Raw genomic sequence first — 19,025 nt, 5'->3', positions numbered from 1 at the left:
AAAGGAAACAGGCGACTTCAATATATTGCAATGTTTTCTTTCTTAAAAAAATGAAAACAATTATGACAAAATATTAAAACTTGATGAACCTGAGGCTGCTTTATTATTCTGTCTATGCTATTATATACTTAGAAATTTTCATAATTAAAATCATAGGATTGTATAGAATTGCCCATACTTGTTCAAACTCACACAAAAATAAAAATAAAAATCATAACCTAAATTTTTTCAAAATGGTAGATCTGGGATTCTACCCACATGCGTTTTATTCCAAAGTTGAAGCCCCTCCTGCAGTTTCAGGCCCCCTCTCCTTGCCTTTTCTGATCCTCCCCGGACAGGATTAATCACACCTTCCTCTGTGCCACCTTCTTTAGGGCACCAAGTTAACACTTGGTTTTTTCAACTGTATCGTAGCTGGTGGTGTGTGTGTGTGCCCTCTCCCAGACACAGCTCCTGGGAGTGACGCACTTGGCGTATGGAAAGACACAGGGAGAATGGCTAGATGTGAAAGGTTTCTGTTTTACAAGTAGGTCCTCTTTCGTTGATAGACTTCTGTTCTGTGGCTCATCAACCACCTAACTTACTCTTGTGGTATCTTATCAGAAACTAATCATCAATAGGTTCTATAAGTACCTACTTTTGCAAAGTAATCCATTTTCAAAGAATATAAAAGAAACAAAATTGTGTTTCAGCATTTCTCATGAATCAACATGAGGGGTAGAAGTGCTACCTATTTGTGGGAAAAATAAACTACGACAATTCATTTGTTTCACTTAAAAATTTTTGGAGTTCTCAGAAGGGAAAGGAATCTTATAAATGTGGATTTAGCCTACTCCAGAGGTATAGAGATAGGCTGAATTTTATGATTCAGGCATAATTAAGTAGGTTCTCAAATTAGGTCCCACTTCAGAAATGATTGTGCAGATAATTCTACGTTAATACTCCTGGGTCCATCTATCTGAAACAGTACAATAAATAGAATTTGATGAAATGGTACAGTATATAGAAATTATACAGTAAATCAATATAAATTCAATTATAACAGGAGTGTAAATGAGAGAACCATCCTGTTCAATCTTTAAAAAATATTATCAAGTGGCTTTTCTAATTAAGAGCACTTTTTACCAAAAAAAAACCACACACATACACAAAGGATATAATGAACCATTAAGTAATATATAGTAACATTACTTCTTTAAAAAGTTTTTTGTCCTTTTCATCATGAGGTTAGTGTCCCCAGGCAGCCTGCAGCCTCTTCCGCATTTCCTCTCTTCCCTTCCATGGCAACATGGGTTAGCTAGACACTGAGCTTTTTGTGATGTGTGTGTGAGGATGGGGAGAAGGGGAGCGAGGCTTCAGGGAGGTCTCCAGGTGGAAAACTTTGTGACGCACTAGATTCGGTGACTGAATGAGTATTTATCGAGGGTTCTTGAACACAATAGTTACGGTCACACTATGTTCATTTTTAAAATTATGTTTGGTCTCACAGTCCTTAACTTAGATGGAAACTCTTTCATAGGCATCCCAAACCACTTGTTCATGAAAAGATTATGCGACAAAGCCAACCTGCGTGGGTTTGATCCTTCTGTTTCAGAATCTGAGTAGCGAGTGCACGAGAGACATGCATAAACTTACTGAACGTGCACTAAAATGGCTGAATTCTGTCTTCCATCAGTATGCAGTCATGGAGCAGTTATTTTGCATTGATTATAAAGTGTCCACCTTACGGAGACCTAGTTTGCCCTTTTGCTGCCTCTGACGCTGCACCGCTTCACTGAGGCGGGGACGGTCGCCCTGTGTTCATCTCCATAACCGAGCACCCTCCATCCTCCAACAGAAAGGATGAAGGCTGAAATGCTGTTTCCCTTATCTTGGAAAAGGCCCCTTTTATAGCTTTCCTGGCACAGCTAAATGGCACAGGTAATGGCCTGATATGTGTGCCACACCTGATACTTTAGAAGGAAGCTGGTAAGTGTTATGTTTTTCCCTAGCAATAAAGCGAAAATTCTCTCCCTAGTTAGGGTCTAGTTAACACACTAGCAAGTCCCCCTCTTTTCTCCTCACCTGTCATTATCTTCCACACAAGAGAGAGGTCTTGATAGCAACGTATCTTAATGGGATTTTAATGGCTAATTACAGTGAATGCTGAATCAAACACTTTCACAACAACAGTTGAGTGGGATGCTGATAAAACAGCATCCTCGAGGTTTCCGCAGCCTCTCCCAGCCAGGGGGAGTTGCTCATTTCTGCAGCAACAGAAGCAGCCCCAACCGAACTTCTTCAGCAGGATGTGAGAATGCTTATCTGTGAGCAAACCATTTGCTTTCTAACAGCCAGTCACTTACCAGCCTTTGGCCAGGGTGAGGAAACACAGCACTGAAACACTCACGTTCATGACTGTGTTAGGCAGCGGATGTTGCTTAGCAACCTTAGATCAGAGAGCATCAACTTTAAATATGCTCAAAAAGCAAACCAGCGATATTCCAGCCTGTGTCTGGAACCGTGGCCTTCCTTGCCTTTTGTTTGCTACTCATTTTGGACTCGGATTGGACCAAAAGGTGGCATATTGGATGGTTCTACTCAGTCTTCTCTAGTTTTCCCCTCTGGGATGGTTTGGATTTGTGCAGCGCTTGTTAAAGTAAAGCAGAGACCCTTAGAAGTTTTAGGGGTTTTAAGCTGGACAAACAGGATCAAACGAGAAGCCCTGACAGTGTACCTAAGGAGGATCCACCAGGAGCTGCATGCTTGTCCTGGAGGCTGTGACAGCATGAGGCCCCAGGTGGGAGCGCCCTCAGGGTTTTATTTTGACCCATTCCACAGAACAAAGAGAGTTCATCTACTTTTCAGAACCATCATCAAAAATGAAAGCATCAGCTGCATATTACAAAGGAGACCTGAGAGCGGGCTTCCCTTGAGTTCTAGAAAGACCAAGCCTGAGATCACTGCTCCCAGAGGCCAGAGGGCTCATCTAATTGCTGAAAATCTGAGCATCCGCCACCAGCAGGGCTCAGTCAGCCACCCTCATTTTCTTGCCTCGGAGGCCAAGGTGTCATGTAGCTAGATCCTGATAGCGACTCACTCCAGAAGCAGCCAAGAAAGGCAGAGATTTACTAAATGGCGGGTCCTAAGCCTTAAAGCTAAGGCAACAGATGAAACGCCTAAGCTACCCTTGGAATTGTAGGCACCGGCTAAATCTACTTGATTTTATTTCTACTGAAATTTGACAAAAGAAGCAATCCGTAAATGCACTGAAAACACCCTCCTCCATATGTTTCACTACAGGCATGGGCCTGAGCCACGCCACCCCGCCGCACTGCCAAGTGTCAGCTTACTGGTTCAGAACCCTCATCAGAAACATTCCGGCTTGTAGCCGTTCCATGAAAGCCACAGGGCCTTCCTGAATCAGCTGAGAAACACACTTAAGAATCACTGAGGTGGCTGTACAAATTGATATTCCTTACTGACAAGGCTATGGATTGAATTAGGCACACCCTCCCCCAATTCACATGTTAAAGCCTTAACCCTCAATGTGACTGTGTTTGGAGACAGGCCTTTTAGGAGGTAATTAAGGTTAAACGAGGTTGTAAGGGGGAGGTCCTAATCCTACAAGACTGGTGACCTTAGAAGTAGAGGGAGACAGCGAGATCCCTCCCTCTCTCCAGGCACATGCACCAAGGAAGGACCACGTGAGCACGTAGTGAGAAGGTGGTCATCTGCAAGCCGGGAAGAGAGCCCCTCACTAGAACCCACCATACTGGAGCAGGCTGAGACAGAAAGGAAAATGTATTTTAGTTATTGCTGTGTGTGGAAGCGTACACATATGAATTTTAAAATCTACCAGGGTGATCGAGTCAGCTGCCTCCCTCAGTCATCTAACAGTTACTCCTGCCAAATTTTATCTCAATACACTGAGATCTGAGGTAGCATCCAAACCATCTGAAAGAGGACAAGCCTCTGAAATAGGCTTTTCTATAGTTTATGCTACAAATACTGTTCCCAACATCCATTTTTTAAAAGAAGATCACCTTCAGCTTATGAACTCATTGTAATAAACCTAGACTTGTATAAACCTAGACTTGAATCCAACCCTGGATTTTAATGGGCTCTTCTGAGCAGCATTTCTCTAGTTTGCCAGGATCTAAGTCCTAAAACTGAACTGTACTTTGCAGTGAAATGGTATCTAATTAAAGTTTAATGACTAGATTCCATTCCTATCCTACAGCAACATAGAAATATGCACACTGAACTCCTCACATTATGTTGTGTGTATCCTTTAATGTTGATGCCAACCCTTCAGGGTACAACACAGGCAAGTGGACCCAGTTAAAGAACACCCTTAATAGAAATGTCATGGACAAGGTTAATGGGAAGAAAAAGTCCAGAAAATATCCATTTCCTCAGACCAAACTGAAAGCGGACATCATAATGGCAATCTATAAAACTACTGGACCAAATATTAGGGAAACCTATGCCATTGCTTTCTTCGTAGAAGGTAAGGATGGTAATATTGGCATCTAGCATTCAGCCACATCAATGCTAATTTGTCCTAATTTATTCAAGTTAGGGGAACGCAAAGTAAGTCACGTGACTTCTTTCTTTTTTAGATCCTGCAGTCATTTTATAACATGAAATAACATATCTCAATAATGCTAAGTTAACACGTTCTGAATATCTCTGGAACCCAAGGGCCCACAATAGAGTAATAACACACTCCTTATTATTACCTCTTAGTTCTTTTCAACATTATCAATAAACTTTTCTATATTGGAAAATACAACTGTATGTCATTTCTCAAACCATAGTTTAAAAATGGATATACATAAGTTCAAACAGAAACTCTAATAATGGCAAATATGGAATAGAGTTTGGTTTAACACACTGGATACCGTTATGTGTCAGGGATAAATAATGGCCCCGTGGACACATAATATACTTAAAGAGAATTAATTGCTTTACTTTTTATTTGATTATCCCCGAATTCTACGCACTACTATTTCTACCATAAAAAAATAAAACCAAAATGATAATTGTCAATATTAAAAGTTTCTAGAGATTGAATATATCCATAATACAGGTTGAAAAATATCAGAAGCTGTCCCTTCTCCTCCTTTTTTAAAAAGAGAAAGGAAATTCAGGGATAATTTCCTCATTGTATAAGCATTCCGTTGGCCTTTGCATATCTGGCTTAGTATGAAGCTAGCAATAGAAGTGAAAATACAGTCTCCTAATGATTCTAAGCATCTAATGATTTTTTTCCAACTTTACTTATTCTTTAATTTTTTTTATATATATTTTTTTCGGTACGCAGGCCTCTCACTGTTGTGGGCTCTCCCGTTGCGGAGCACAGGCTCCAGACGCGCAGGCTCAGCGGCCATGGCTCACGGGCCCAGCCGCTCCGCGGCATGTGGGATCTTCCCGGACCGGGGCACGAACCCGTGTCCCCTGCATCAGCAGGCAGATTCTCAACCACTGCGCCACCAGGGAAGTCCTTTTTTGTTGTTTTATTATTAACTTAACTTTACCTACTCTTTATTCAGTATTCCTAAAATTCTTTCAGAGAGCATGTCACCAAATTCTTGAATATTCCCTTTTGTGTTCATACACTTATTAAAATTAATTTTTTTCCAAATTAATCCAATCACATTCCATTTCTAGACTTACTACAACAACTTCATGTACCTATAAGATAATTATCCTCTCATTACTTATTATACGTACTCAGTGGAGACTGAGTTAGGCCATGGGATTATCACTCCTCAGTCCCTAACTCTCCTGTGACAGTTGCTATAATCAAAATTATTTCCCAGTGGTACTAGAGATGCAATTTTAAGTTTTGGAAGCATATTAAAGCCCCAATATGAAAAATAATGTACTACTATGCAATGTATTCCTAAAAATATAATTCCAGATTAAATTCTCAAATGTCAATACACATATATAGAAAATTGACATCATTGTTTTGCTTCTTGACTTGTTTTAGGGTCTATCCAAAAGCCCAGTGCCAAATCTTTCACTTCCAGTTTTTCTTCATAACCATGATCAAATCATTTAGGCAAACCATCATGTCGCCGTCTCTCCACTTATAAATTGCGGATAATAAGTTGCTATATGTCATATATCTACTTGTGAATTTCAGGGTGTATTCCTTTTTAAAATAAATAACCACCCAATGTTCCCTTCCATTAAGTCAAGATTAAAAATAGATTTCAAAAATCCGAATACACCTGCATTTTGAATTCCTTAGAGTAAGTTAACATATGAAAACTGTTATTGAAATTCCTGACAGCACTCTTAATCATTACCGATTCATATGATAAGTTTTATGAATGACATTAAGGAAAGGAAATATTCTTCCCTTTAAGCTCTTTCCTTAAACTTTCTAATGTGATTACTGTAGTATATATCTCAGGGATTTTATTCCAGGGGGATGGGGGATGGGAACAATGGAGCAAGCGTCAGGAAAACTAAAAGAAGCGACAATAAGGCAAATAAATTCCCACTTTCCATGGGAATATTCCCTACAAGGGCCAAGAAACTAACGAACACTCACCATCCCCATTGGGGAAGAGAAGCAAGAGTTTGCTCTTAAATTGACTTCAGAGAGAAATGCCAAAGCAAATAAATCACGGTAAGTGAAATACTTTGAAAGGTAAATGGACTTTAAAAATATTTGCATAGGTTAAATTTTTTAATCGGAAGTATTCATTACTGTCAGATAAGGCCACATGTCCATCAGGGTCTCTGGAGATCTCCTCCTTGCATATGATTCATTATTTTTAGACCAATGCCTAGCTCGTCAGACATCCCCAACAAATGTTGCCAAATGAAAAAAATAAGCCAAAGTTCAAACACGTTATCCTTCACCTAAACCAAAATTGTATTAATCTGAGTAAGAAATAAGTAAAGGCCCCAAAGTTCTTAGATTTCTTCAATCCTTACACATTTTTTCATCAATAAGAATTCTGGAATGACGCGCAAACTTGCATGTCTATTCTACCCAGCTAAATCAAGCCATTAACAGAATAAAATGCAAACTTTTGTTTCCTAGGATCCCTTGCCCCTAGCCAAGTTCATCCTCAAAGACCTTGTTTCACTTTGTGCTGTCCTTGTGGAGTGACTTGCAACCCTCAAGCCATGTAGAAAGAATTTTGAGAGAAGAATGGCACTTTTACAGGTTACGCGGTCTCCAGAGCAGCTCCATTCTTTTTCTTTTTCCTTTACAGGAATCTTTTGTGATTGAAGTAAAAAGACTTCAGTCATGTCTCTGATGGAGGGTGAGAGGAGTCATATTTACAGGTAGGTAAGAAATAACCTATTTGTTGTTCTAAAATTCCTCTGGACATAAATCTCTGATTAGAGATTACCAATGGCTTTTTTTTATAACTAGAATTTCACTGAATATTCATCAAGCCACCCAGATATTGGTCAAGAAGAAGTTGCCGAAGTAAATTTATCCATATACCTAGATTCTATCATGGGAATGGTGATACCCAAATCCCAAAGTAATGCGATAGCAAACCTTGTAAAATGAAGTAAGTGTCACATGATCAGAGGCAACCAGTATAAACAGAAATAGAAGAGTGAAGCCGTCAAACTGTCGATGGGGCGGGTGCCTCAGGCTGGGGGCCCTGCTTGAATTCAGCGTAAATTCCGGAAACAGGTTTGACTCTGTCTCAGCCTCAGGGATTGACCTGTACTGTTTCGGTCTAATTTTCCAGTATTCCCTGGGGGATATACCAGACCAGACTCAGTCCACGTCCCTAGGGAAAATGACCCTGAGGAGGCCCTTCTCCCCCAAGTTAATTTTTATAATCCTCCAGAAAGATTCAGAAAGTACTGGACTCATCTAATACCACTAAGACTGCTAACAGTAACTTGGCTCAGATCAGAGAAAGGTGAGACGGCCGAACTGATAGCTTCTTCAGGGTTCAAACTGGTCTGGGAAATGGAGCAAGTCCAAAGTGACTGTTCTGCGTGACTAGAGATAAAATAGAGCCACTGCTACTTCGAAGAGCGCCACTACCAGTGACTGCTCCACTCATGGCTAAGAAAAAGTGCGAACTCACTGAACGCTTACCGGGAGCCAGCACTGTTCTAAGTATCAGAACATGTATTCATTTCTTTATTCCGCAGGACAACCCTAAGAGAGAGGAATTATTACCACCATTCTGATTTCATCAATGAAGACACAGAAGCCTAGAGAAGTTAAGTAACTTGCCCCAAGTTATTCAGTGAATAATGCCCGGGCGGGAGCTCAACACCAGGTGCAGTGTTTCCGCTTCTGTACTTCACCACCCGGCCTCCCTGCCTTTTCCCTTCCTTGAAAGCTTGGAAGAGCGCCCCAGGACCAACCACAGACGGCCTGAGGAGAACAACAAGCACGGAGTCTGTGGGAGATGGGGACAAGTTGCCTGCAGCTCCGGCCCAGCTGGGATGAGATTCTCCTTGCCCACTCCTTAGGGCCCCTCCTCTCTTGTCTCAGGCCATCTCCACTAACTGCTCTGCTCTGCATATGCTCTCTGCTGAAAGACAAGATTACAGATATCATCAATACAGATGTCACTACAAGAAAACTTCGAGTGGATCCCAGATTATAACCGAGAAAACTGGAACAAACAGAGAACTGGCTGCAGATAATGCTCTTTGCACCATATCCAGGAGCTTCCAAGGGCAATTAGGAGCATGTGATGCTCCTACGAGGAGCTCATGAAATTTCAGAGTTGCAAGGTTTGTACGCTCCCGTCTTAAACATTAAGACAAATTTTCCCCACCTAATTTGCTTTTTTCGCACTGGACTTTTTAAAGTTGAAATAAAGAAAGAATATCATTTGTAAATGATATTCAAAACCACTGAATGAGAAGTTTCATTCCTTTCTTCTTTGAATTCACCTAGCCTTGAAGAACAGACCTTTTTTTCCCTCTGAGTATGTTAACAGTTATTGAAGTGACTAAAATACCCAGTATATCTTAGTGAAAAGCTATTTTTAAAATCACTTGATTTAGAAAACTCCAATCATGATAATTTCATGGGAATTCTCAGTACACAAATTAAAAGTTTTAAATTACTCTGCAAGAATTTGGAGTTCGAATAATCTTAAATAGAAAATACCTGCATCAATGCATACTTAATCAGGTGTTTTTAACATCTGTCCCTGATCCAAAATTATTTTGAGGGTTGTTTTAAAAGATACAGTTCTTGTGGTCAGTAATAGCAGTAATGATGCAATGGGAGACTAGGAGCCAGAGGTGTCGATTCTGGTCTCACCTGACTCCACCACTTTTCACCTCTGGGCTTTGAGAATGCCATTTAACTTCTCTTAGCCTGCTTCCTCGTGTCCACAGATGAATAACAGTTCCCACCTCAAAGTGTTGTTTCAGGGACCAAATGAAATAATGCACGTGAAAGAGATTTTAGTAAGCCCGAGGCACTATAATAATAAAATTACAAACTAAATGTGGGAGCAGCATGGCTCAATGAGGAAAACGCAGATGTAGTCTGGTGCTAAAAGGAATCAACTTGGTTGATTTGCCAACTTTGGAAACTCATGACCTTCAGTGGGTTTGCCCTTGGTTCTCTCATTTGAGAAATGGAAGGATAATAACTATCCCATAAGGCTGATGTGGGGATCAGAAATAATACGTGTAAGGCCTCTAGCAGGACAGGCCCACAGTAGATGCTCAATAAATGGTACCCACTTCATGTCAGAGAATCCGTTTAATTAAGCCAAGTATGCTGTGTCCAAACACTCAACTCACAACAGCTGAGCAGTGTTCTGCTTTGAACAGTACATCCATTAGCAGAGTCCCAAATAAGGCTCCTGCCACGGCCAGCACCCTGGGTTTATCCCACTTTAGATTCCAGTGGATTAAGGCTGTGCTTGCTGTATTCACATTTCCTGCCTTCAACCACTGTTTTATAAACTTACTACCGGAACCTCAGATTTAAAAAATAAAATCAATTCTACCCAGTGTGGCCACTCCAAGTACAGGATTTTTCCTAACTTGCTTTTACAGGATGAACGTATTCACTTTTTTGCTACTTCTGTAGGGACGAGGGTGGGGTCCGCGGGCGAGGAGAAAGAAAAAGCCGAAGTGAATCTGCTGTTGTTATCGAGGCTGTTCAGTGCGACCAAAGTAAGCAGCCTGTGCCTCCCTCCGCAGCTCTAGCGCGTGAGGGTCAGGCCTGTCGGAGGCGGAGGCGTTCGGAGCCACAAGCAGGACAAGGGCACGAGCCCCGCCGCGCCAGGCCTGAGCAGACCCGGGGCGGCGGGCATCGGTCACCAAGCAGAGGGCGAGTTAGAGGCGTGGAGCCGGGGAAGGGTGCATGCAGGTGGGTTAGTGGTAACTCGACCATGCGGCGTGGCATTCCTGTCTGGCAAACGCGCTCAGGCAAAACAGACTCGATGCTTACAATGATCCCAGCCCAAAATGGAGTGTCCCTGACTAGCAGGGAGGAGCTGATGCCGGCCATGAGAAAGCCCACCACGGTCACGGCGACGCCCAGCGCCAGCTGCAGCAGCGCGAGCAGCAGCGGGAACCGGCAGCCGCAGCACGTCCGGGCCTCCTCCTCCCCGCACTCCTTGGGGGCCCCCGCGCCCCTCTTCGGCCCCATGTCCTCAGGCCCCGCGGCGTCGGCGGCCGGCGGTCCCCCTTGGCTCCGCGCGCCGCGGCCCGGCCGCTCCCTGCCCATGGCGGCTGCGGGGGCGACGGCGAGAGCGGCGCGGGGCGGGCCGCGCTGGCCCTGCTCGGCGAGTTACGGAGGCTGAACAAATATGGCAAACATTTGGAGCGACTCGCCGAGCCTCCGAAGGCCACGGGGAGCCCGCGGCGGCGGGGGAGTCGAGGGGGGGTCGCCAACTGCCAACTCGCCGGGCGGGACACAGCGCCCGCCGACTTGGGAAGAGTGGCCCCGCGCCTCCTAAACCCAGGCGCCTTTTAGACAGGCTGCGTGTGCGCGCGCGTGTGTATGTGTGCGCGCACGTCTGTGTACGTGTGTGTGTGTGTGTGTGTGTGTGTGTGTGTGTGTGTCTGTGTGTGTGTGCTGTATGTCTCCCACTCCAAACCCCAGGATTTTTTCGGTTTTGTTTTTGTTTTCTGAGAGGTGCAGTGCAAGGTGATGAATGTTTAAATCATTTGAGTTTAATTAGTAGAAAATTTAATCCGAAAGAGGCGTTGCTAGGCTCCAAGCTGTGAAGTTCCAGAAGTTAAATTGTTCTTTATTTTCCAAAAAAGGCATGGGCTCTTTCTTTTTAAATTCTGCGATCCTGCTGACAAATCAAGGTATTTTTCCCACTGAGGAATTTGCTTTTGAAATTACTATTTGTACAGATGCTGGGCTCATTGGGAACTCTCTCACATGTATTTTTTTTTTAACATCTTTATTGGAGTATAACTGCTTTACAGTGGTGTGTTAGTTTTTGCTGTATAACAAAGTGAATCAGCTACATGTATACACATATCCCCATATCCCCTCCCTCTTGCGTCTCCCTCCCACCATCCCTATCCCACCCCCCTAGGTGGTCACAAAGCACCGAGCTGATCTCCCTGTGCGATGCAGCTGCTTCCCACAAGCATCTGTTTTGTATTTGGTAGTGTATATATGTCAATGCTACTCTCGCACTTCGTCCCAGCTTACCCTTTCCCCTCCCCATGTCCTCAAGTCCATTCTCTAAGCCTGTGTCTTTATTCCTGTCCTGCCCCTAGGTTCATCAGAACCTTTTTTTTTTAGATTCCATATATATGTGTTAGCATACGGTATTTGTTTTTCTCTTTCTGACTTACTTCACTCTGTATGACAGACTCTAGGTCCATCCACCTCACTACAAATAACTCAATTTCGTTTTTTTGTGGCTGAGTAATATTCCATTGTGTATATGTGCCACATCTTCTTTATCCATTCATCTGTCGATGGACCTATTTGTTTTTGTTTTTTTTTACGGTACGCGGGCCTCTCACTGTTGTGGTCTCTCCCGCCGCGGAGCACAGGCTCCGGACGCGCAGGCTCAGCAGCCACGGCCTGCGGGCCCAGCCGCTCCGCGGCATGTGGGATCCTCCCGGACCGCGGCACGAACCCACGTCCCCTGCATCGGCAGGCGGACTCCCAACAACTGCGCCACCAGGGAAGCCCCCTATTTGTTTTTAAAAGCTCTTTTAATCGTTTATATGAAGTCCCTAGCCAGTCTTCGCTAATCACAACAGTGCCTACGGGGATTTTTTTTTAATATGGTTATTTATTTATTTTACATCTTTATTGGAGTATAATTGCTTTACAATGGTGTGTTAGTTTCTGCTTTATAACAAAGTGAATCAGTTATACATATACATATGTTCCCACTATCCCACCCCTCCAGCTGGTCACAAAGCACCGAGCTGATCTCCCTGTGCGATGCAGCTGCTTCCCACAAGCATCTGTTTTATATTTGGTAGTGTATATATGTCAATGCTACTCTCGCACTTCGTCCCAGCTTACCCTTTCCCCTCCCCATGTCCTCAAGTCCATTCTCTAAGTCTGTGTCTTTATTCCTGTCCTGCCCCTAGGTTCATCAGAACCTTTTTTTTTTAGATTCCATATGTATGTGTTAGCATACGGTATTTGTTTTTCTCTTTCTGACTTACTTCACTCTGTATGACAGACTCTAGGTCCATCCACCTCACTACAAATAGCTCAATTTCGTTTTTTTGTGGCTGAGTAATATTCCATTGTATATATGTGCCACATCTTCTTTATCCATTCATCTGTTGATGGACCCTATTTGTTTTTAAAAGCTCTTTTAATCGTTTATATGAAGTCCCTAGCCAGTCTTCGCTAATCACAACGGTGCCTACGGGGATTATCACACACTTTGGATGTGGAGAATTTAACTCAGTCCACGTTTGAGATATTTTTAACGCACCTACAGTGTGCTAGAAAATAAGGATGCTCAAGGTAGATTTGGTCCCTGCCAAAAGTCCCCGAACAAATCAATAAAACCGATTATTCTTATTCCCACATACCTCTCCTCGGTAGCACTTACAACAAATTTCAGTGAAACCACTCAGAAATGACCCCATCACTTTAGAGTATTTATATCTACTTTGGTATGGCCATTTTAGCATTCAGAAAGCTTTATTTTAAAAAAAATGATGTTGCCAAGATGCTAGGATAAAGCCTACTCCTAGATTGTTTGCTATCAGCTAATTTAAAGAAAATCTAACTCCCTGCTTTGTCTCCAAAGAATTAGAAACTAATCATCAGCTCTCCTTGGGTACCTTTGAAGGTATAAAATATATTCTTATTTTATGAACTTCAGTGTTTTCCTTATACCTTCCTTCTGGATAAGTGAGGAAAATATGGTCCATGGAACAAATGCAGTAGCTTAAAAAGCAGAAACCAAACTGCACATCCCAGCGCTCCCCCTAGAAGCAGTAGAAACAGCGCTCACTCTCACAAGAGGAGCAGAGGGGCTGAGGAAAGGTCATTGTCAGCTTTGGGGCCATTACACCATTAGGATTTCTAGTGAGAACAGACAAATAATAGCCGGTGTTACATCAAGGTACCCATGTGACTTGTGCCTGATTGAGAACAACCCAAATGACAAAAAAGAACAATACTTGGTTTTTCTACGTAAACCAAGAAAACATTTTTAGGAAGCTGAGTACATGGAAGTAATTATTTGTTCTTACGAATAATATAGCTACCAGTTACTGAGTATCTATCTATTCTGTAACAAGCACATGCTAGGTACTTTACATTCTTGACAGTTACTCCTTGTAATTATAGTTTCTTCTTTTAAAGATGAAAAAATGGAGTAGCAGAATCATTAAGTAGCCAGATTATTGGGCCACTCCCCTAGTTAGGGATGAGTGAGGGGAACCAAATGTAAACTCTTGTGGATTACCTGTTTTGTTAATTACTTCTTGTAGGCAAATAAGTGGATGGACTGATTTAAATCGTTTGTGATTTTAAACAATTTAATGATCATAGGTAGTACTTCATCTATCACAGAATTAGCTATTAGCCTTGAATCTAAGATTATTTGAGTACTTTACAAAAATATCTTGATCCACCACCATAATGTATGTGATAGTTGACTGAGACTGTTCTTTCTGTTAATAATTTATCGCTAGATACAAGCTCTATTTGCTGACCATACTGCTGGGCTGTCAGTTAGTTAAGAATAAAACATTCTTAGCTTTTCCCTCAATATCTTAAATTAGACGTTAAGTTAGAATAGGTAAACAAAATAATAGGGTATTCCTGTAGGTTTGTCTTCTAAGTTTCAGAACTAGTGTGGCTTACAGTTGCACATAAATTCTTATAATGAAGGCTTACTTTTAACTGCCTAGGTGAGACAAGTTACAAATGAAACCAGTAGCAGTGAACAACAGCCCAGATAAATTGTAATCCTTCTAGTTTGATTACAATTTTCAGCTTCCAGCAAAGGAAGGCAGTAGTAGTATGGGGAGCCTTACACCTGCTCAGATTCCCAACCACATGCGTGAATCTGTGTCCGAGGGGGTCTGGTCTTTGGCAATACCACAAGGTGATAGTGATGAGGATGGTATTTTCACTTACTTAATGTGAGGAAGTAGAAACAACGAAGAGGATGACAAAAGTTGTCAGAAGGTTAGTGATGAAGAGTAATCAAGGCTAAAATGGTATCAAAGGGTCTTTAAGGACAACAACAAAAACGGTCTTCCTTTAATATGTCCTTTCCACAGAAAAAATCACCATTTCCAGCTCATCACATAGTTTAACAGAAATGAGCAGGATTTTTTAGCATTCATCAGTTATAATGTCTCTGTTTTATAGGCTAAGCAATAACCTCTTCAGATATTTGTATTACCGGGAAAAAAGGCAAAGTAGAAACAAAATGTTTTCAGATACTCTACTGGCTGCTCCCATAACTCAAAACTGACAGGGATGGTAACTTAGAAATTACAGGAGAGTAGTTAATATAAGGTTTGAGATTATTTTGATCCTGTGAGGAAAATAACAAAAATAAGCTTAGTATTTCTGTGTTTGCTGCATTTCAAATCCAACATTATTTGGACGTATTTATGCTTCAGAAATTCAGAACTGGGGGAAAAAGTTAGTGTCATTAACAAGATGTCCTTAGGGAATACGACTAGAAATAATCTCTAAACCAACTTATTTCTGAACACATGATCTTAGATTCACCAAGAACAAAAAAGTTTCATAGGAAAAATTATTACAGTTTCAAGGTCTGTGTCAAGTCTCTTTAATATGTAATGACATATATTTTAAATGTTCAATTAGATTTGATTTAAGGAAGTATCAAATATTCTACAGAGAACAACTGAGAACTCATTTATGATATGCAGCACCATTGGTCTCCCTATCTAAAATAACTCTAGGAATATTGCTGACATGTGTGTGTACAACAAATAAAAGAAAATCTATTTTTTTTGTATTTTCTTTATTTATGTATCATTAATTCTAAATATTTCTTTTGGCTCAAGTTTTTCTCCAAAGAATTGACCCATTTATGATCTTTGTGTGGCAGTTAATTTAGAATAACTTTTTTTATAAAGTTATTCTAAAAGTTATTTTACAACTTTATGTATAAAGTTGTATTTAACTTTTCAAGTTAAATGTCATATGTGCAGTGTACCCTCTATGGGTCACATAGGGCTTATAACTTTCTCATTCTATAGAGTGTCCGTAGCAATGCTAACTATGAATCCTTTCCTAATGCATTCCACCTATTTATATGATGTTATTTATAATATCAAATTTTTCTACATGCAGTTTGTACATGTATTTTTGTCTATATAATTTCGATGTGTGCACTGCATATGATAAGGTAGAAATAACTAAACTTATTATAGTTAAGAAATATAGGGAGAAGAATGGATAAAAAATTGTGGTATATTCATACAGTGAATACTACTTGCTAATAAGAAGGAATGAACCATTGATATAGTCAATGACTTGAATGAGTGAAAGAAATTAGACACAAAAAATAAATACTGCATAATTTCATTTATGTAAAAAGGTAAAAATCTATGATAACTGAATTTAAAAAGTGGTTGTAGAGTTGGGATGAGAGAATTGACCAGAAAGGAGCAGGACGGGATTCTCTGGGGTGATGGAAGTCTTATATATCTTGGTTTGGGTGGTGGTTACGTGGTATAAACCACTGTGAAAAACTCATTGAACAACACTTAAGATCTGTGCCTATTATTGTATGCAACGGTATCTCAATTTTTGAAATGTAATAAGAGGAGAAATATAGGACGTCATTGTATATCCATCAGTTATTAACAATAGAAAAAGTAAAGTGTCTTTTTTTTAATCTAAATTATCTTACTAAACTCTCTTCATTTCTCTCCTGCCATTCTGATTCCTCTGTATTAATTATCTATTGCTGCATAATAAATCACCCAAAGCGTAGTGGTTTGGAATAACAGTAGTTCTTTATTATTTCATAGTTTCTGTGGGTCAAATATTCAAATAGGGTATAGCAGGGATCATTTGTTTCTTCACATTTTCTGGGGTCTCAGCTGAAAGACTTAAAGACTGGGGCCTGGAACCATCTGAAGTTTTGACTGAGGCAGAAAGATTTGCTTTCAAGGTGGCTCACTCTTCTGGCTGGTGGGCTGGCTCCTTTCCATGTGGCCTCTCCGTGCCTTGGCCTCTCCACAGGGTTGTTTGAGTGTTCTCACAACATGGTGGCTGACTTCAACAAGAGCAAGAGATTCAGAGATTGAGAGAACAAGACAAAAGCTATCCTTTTAATGACACAGCCTCAGAAGTCACTTAGCAACACCTGAGCCACACTCTATTCTTTAGAAACGAGTCACTAAATCCAGCCCACGTTCAAGGGGAAAAGAATTAAGATCCGTGTATTGAAAGAAAGAGTATTAAAGAATCAGAGTATCAAAAGCATATTTTAAAACCACCACATTTAGGTATCACCACATTGAGATATGACTGATAGACAAAAAAACTGCACAAATTTAATGTATATATCTTGATGAATTGGATTTTTTATTGCATAGGGAAAGGGCATGTACACTACACGTTCCATGGCTTCATCAAAGACTCCAAAATCTAAGGAATCCAGACGTCTTTCCTTAGCTCTAGATCTGCAGATGTAAATACCTACTTACAACTCCATTTGAATATCCCAAATGTACCTCAAACTCACCCTATCCTTGAACTCCACAGAGAAATCAAGTAAGATAAACACAAAGTGTACATAGACTTTAGTGGCAAGGTGGTCATTGGTTGCCCTTGCCAAGAGCAATCCATATAGAGTTTCAAGATTCCAGTGAGTTTAAGAGTGAGTGGGAGGTGATGAAGGGGGGAGAAAATTATCTATGGAAAAGCTAAGCTGTGAAGGGAAAGAAAGAGGAAAAACTATAGCTAAAGGGATAATATAAAGTTGAGGAAAAGTGTGCCTCTCTTTTTTTGGACAATTGAGGTGGCAGAATTAGTCAGAAGGAAAGTCCCTTCACAGGCTGAGATAGAAAGAAAGAATGTAAAATTAGATAAAACACAGTTACGTTTGCGGGTGTGTGAGGAAGGCAGTTGAGGGAATTCATATCTCTGCCCTCGTCTACAACCAATATAGTACCAACATTCTCCTAAATGATGCAGATGTTAGCCACAGAGCCAGTCTACTTCCATAGCTTATCCCCCAGCACATTTTATTGCTATATCTCATAAGTATAGATTTAATGAAACTGTATCATTTTCTGAAAAATTTCTCTAAAATAACAAAAACATGATTTTCTGTAAATTACAATAATAAATGATGTCTGCAATGTGTATTTGTATATATATATATATATACACACATACATACATATATTTTATAGGTTACAAAGTACTCAAATTATTACTCTCTAAATCTCACCAAAACCCTATGAAGTCGAAATTTTTTCAGTGGGTTAAGTGACTTGCTCAAGGCTACACTTTTTTAGCCATTTTTAAAAATTGAAGTATAGTTAATTTACAGTGTTGTTAGTTTCAGGTGTACAGCAAAGTGATTCTGTTTTATATATATATGTATATATATATATATTCTTCTTCAGATTCTTTTCCATTAATGGTTATTACAGGATATTGACTATAGTTCCCTGTGCTATACAGTAGGTCCTTGTTATTTATCTGTTTTATATTCAATAGTATATGTTCATCCCAAACTCCTAATTTATCTCCCCCTACCCCCACTATCCCTTTTGAAGGCTACAAGACCTAAGCTCTAAGTTATCTGCTCTTGCCATTTATATTTTAGCTGAATGACTTGGATTTTTTAGCTTTATTGCGATATGATTGGTACACCACACAAAAATTGCACAAGTTGACTGTATATATCTTGATGAGTTGGATTTTTATTGCATAGAGACATGGCATTAATACATTGCACGCGTAAGCAGTCTTGCGTGGTAAGGGCAAATGTGTGCTAATATACACGTTAAACATGTTAACATATATGTTAAACATGCATCTTTAGGGCTATGCTCTCAATTCCGATGTGTGGGTTTTCTCCCCACACCACCAAGCAGTTCTCCAACACCAGCTGGGTGTCCTACAATTCAACTCAATTCTGACGCTGTCTAGCCAGAGACAGCATCAGATTCTAGGTGTTGAGGGCTTGGTGCCGCAAGACTGCCCCTACTTCAGATATAGATCGCGAGTCTAGATGGTTATCTGTGCTCCTGACCCATTGGTTATATATCAGAGGTTTCTGCAACCCTTTCCTTGGTCTTGATTAACTTAGGACTCAGGAAACTATTTTACTCATTAAATTGCCTGTTTATTACAAAGGATGTTAACAGATACGAATCAACAGCCAGAGAAAGAGATACATAGGGCAAGGTCCCAAACAAAGGAGTTTCTGTCCTCATGGAGCTTGGGGCTGTGCACGGTGGCATGTGGAAGTGTTCTGGTTCACCAACCTGGAAGCTCTCCGAATTCAGTTTTTTGTTTTTTGTTTTTATGGAGGCTTCATTACACAGGCATGATTGATTAAATCAATGATCATTGGTGATTGGTTCAGCCTGGGGTGGAGGCT

The 19,025-nt window shown here is 40.7% G+C and overlaps 1 protein-coding gene across 1 annotated transcript in view; it reads right to left on the bottom strand.

Annotated features, from left to right (window-relative positions):
* SSPN (sarcospan) overlaps positions 1-10,918 on the bottom strand; it is a 46,715-nt gene extending 35,797 nt beyond the window's left edge. Inside the window, exon 1 of the mRNA XM_082849661.1 lies at positions 10,412-10,918. Coding sequence (XP_082705787.1) covers positions 10,412-10,690 — 279 coding nt within the window. The 5' untranslated portion in view covers positions 10,691-10,918. The remainder of the gene's footprint in view (positions 1-10,411) is intronic.
* Between the last annotated feature and the right edge of the window lie 8,107 nt (positions 10,919-19,025).

Source organism: Leucopleurus acutus, assembly GCF_964270905.1.
Source record: "Leucopleurus acutus genome assembly, chromosome: 11".
In the NCBI taxonomy this organism is placed as follows: Eukaryota; Metazoa; Chordata; class Mammalia; order Artiodactyla; family Delphinidae; genus Leucopleurus; species Leucopleurus acutus.
The sequence above is the reverse complement of the archived record's forward strand: the minus strand, read 5'-3'. Positions and strand labels throughout refer to the sequence as shown.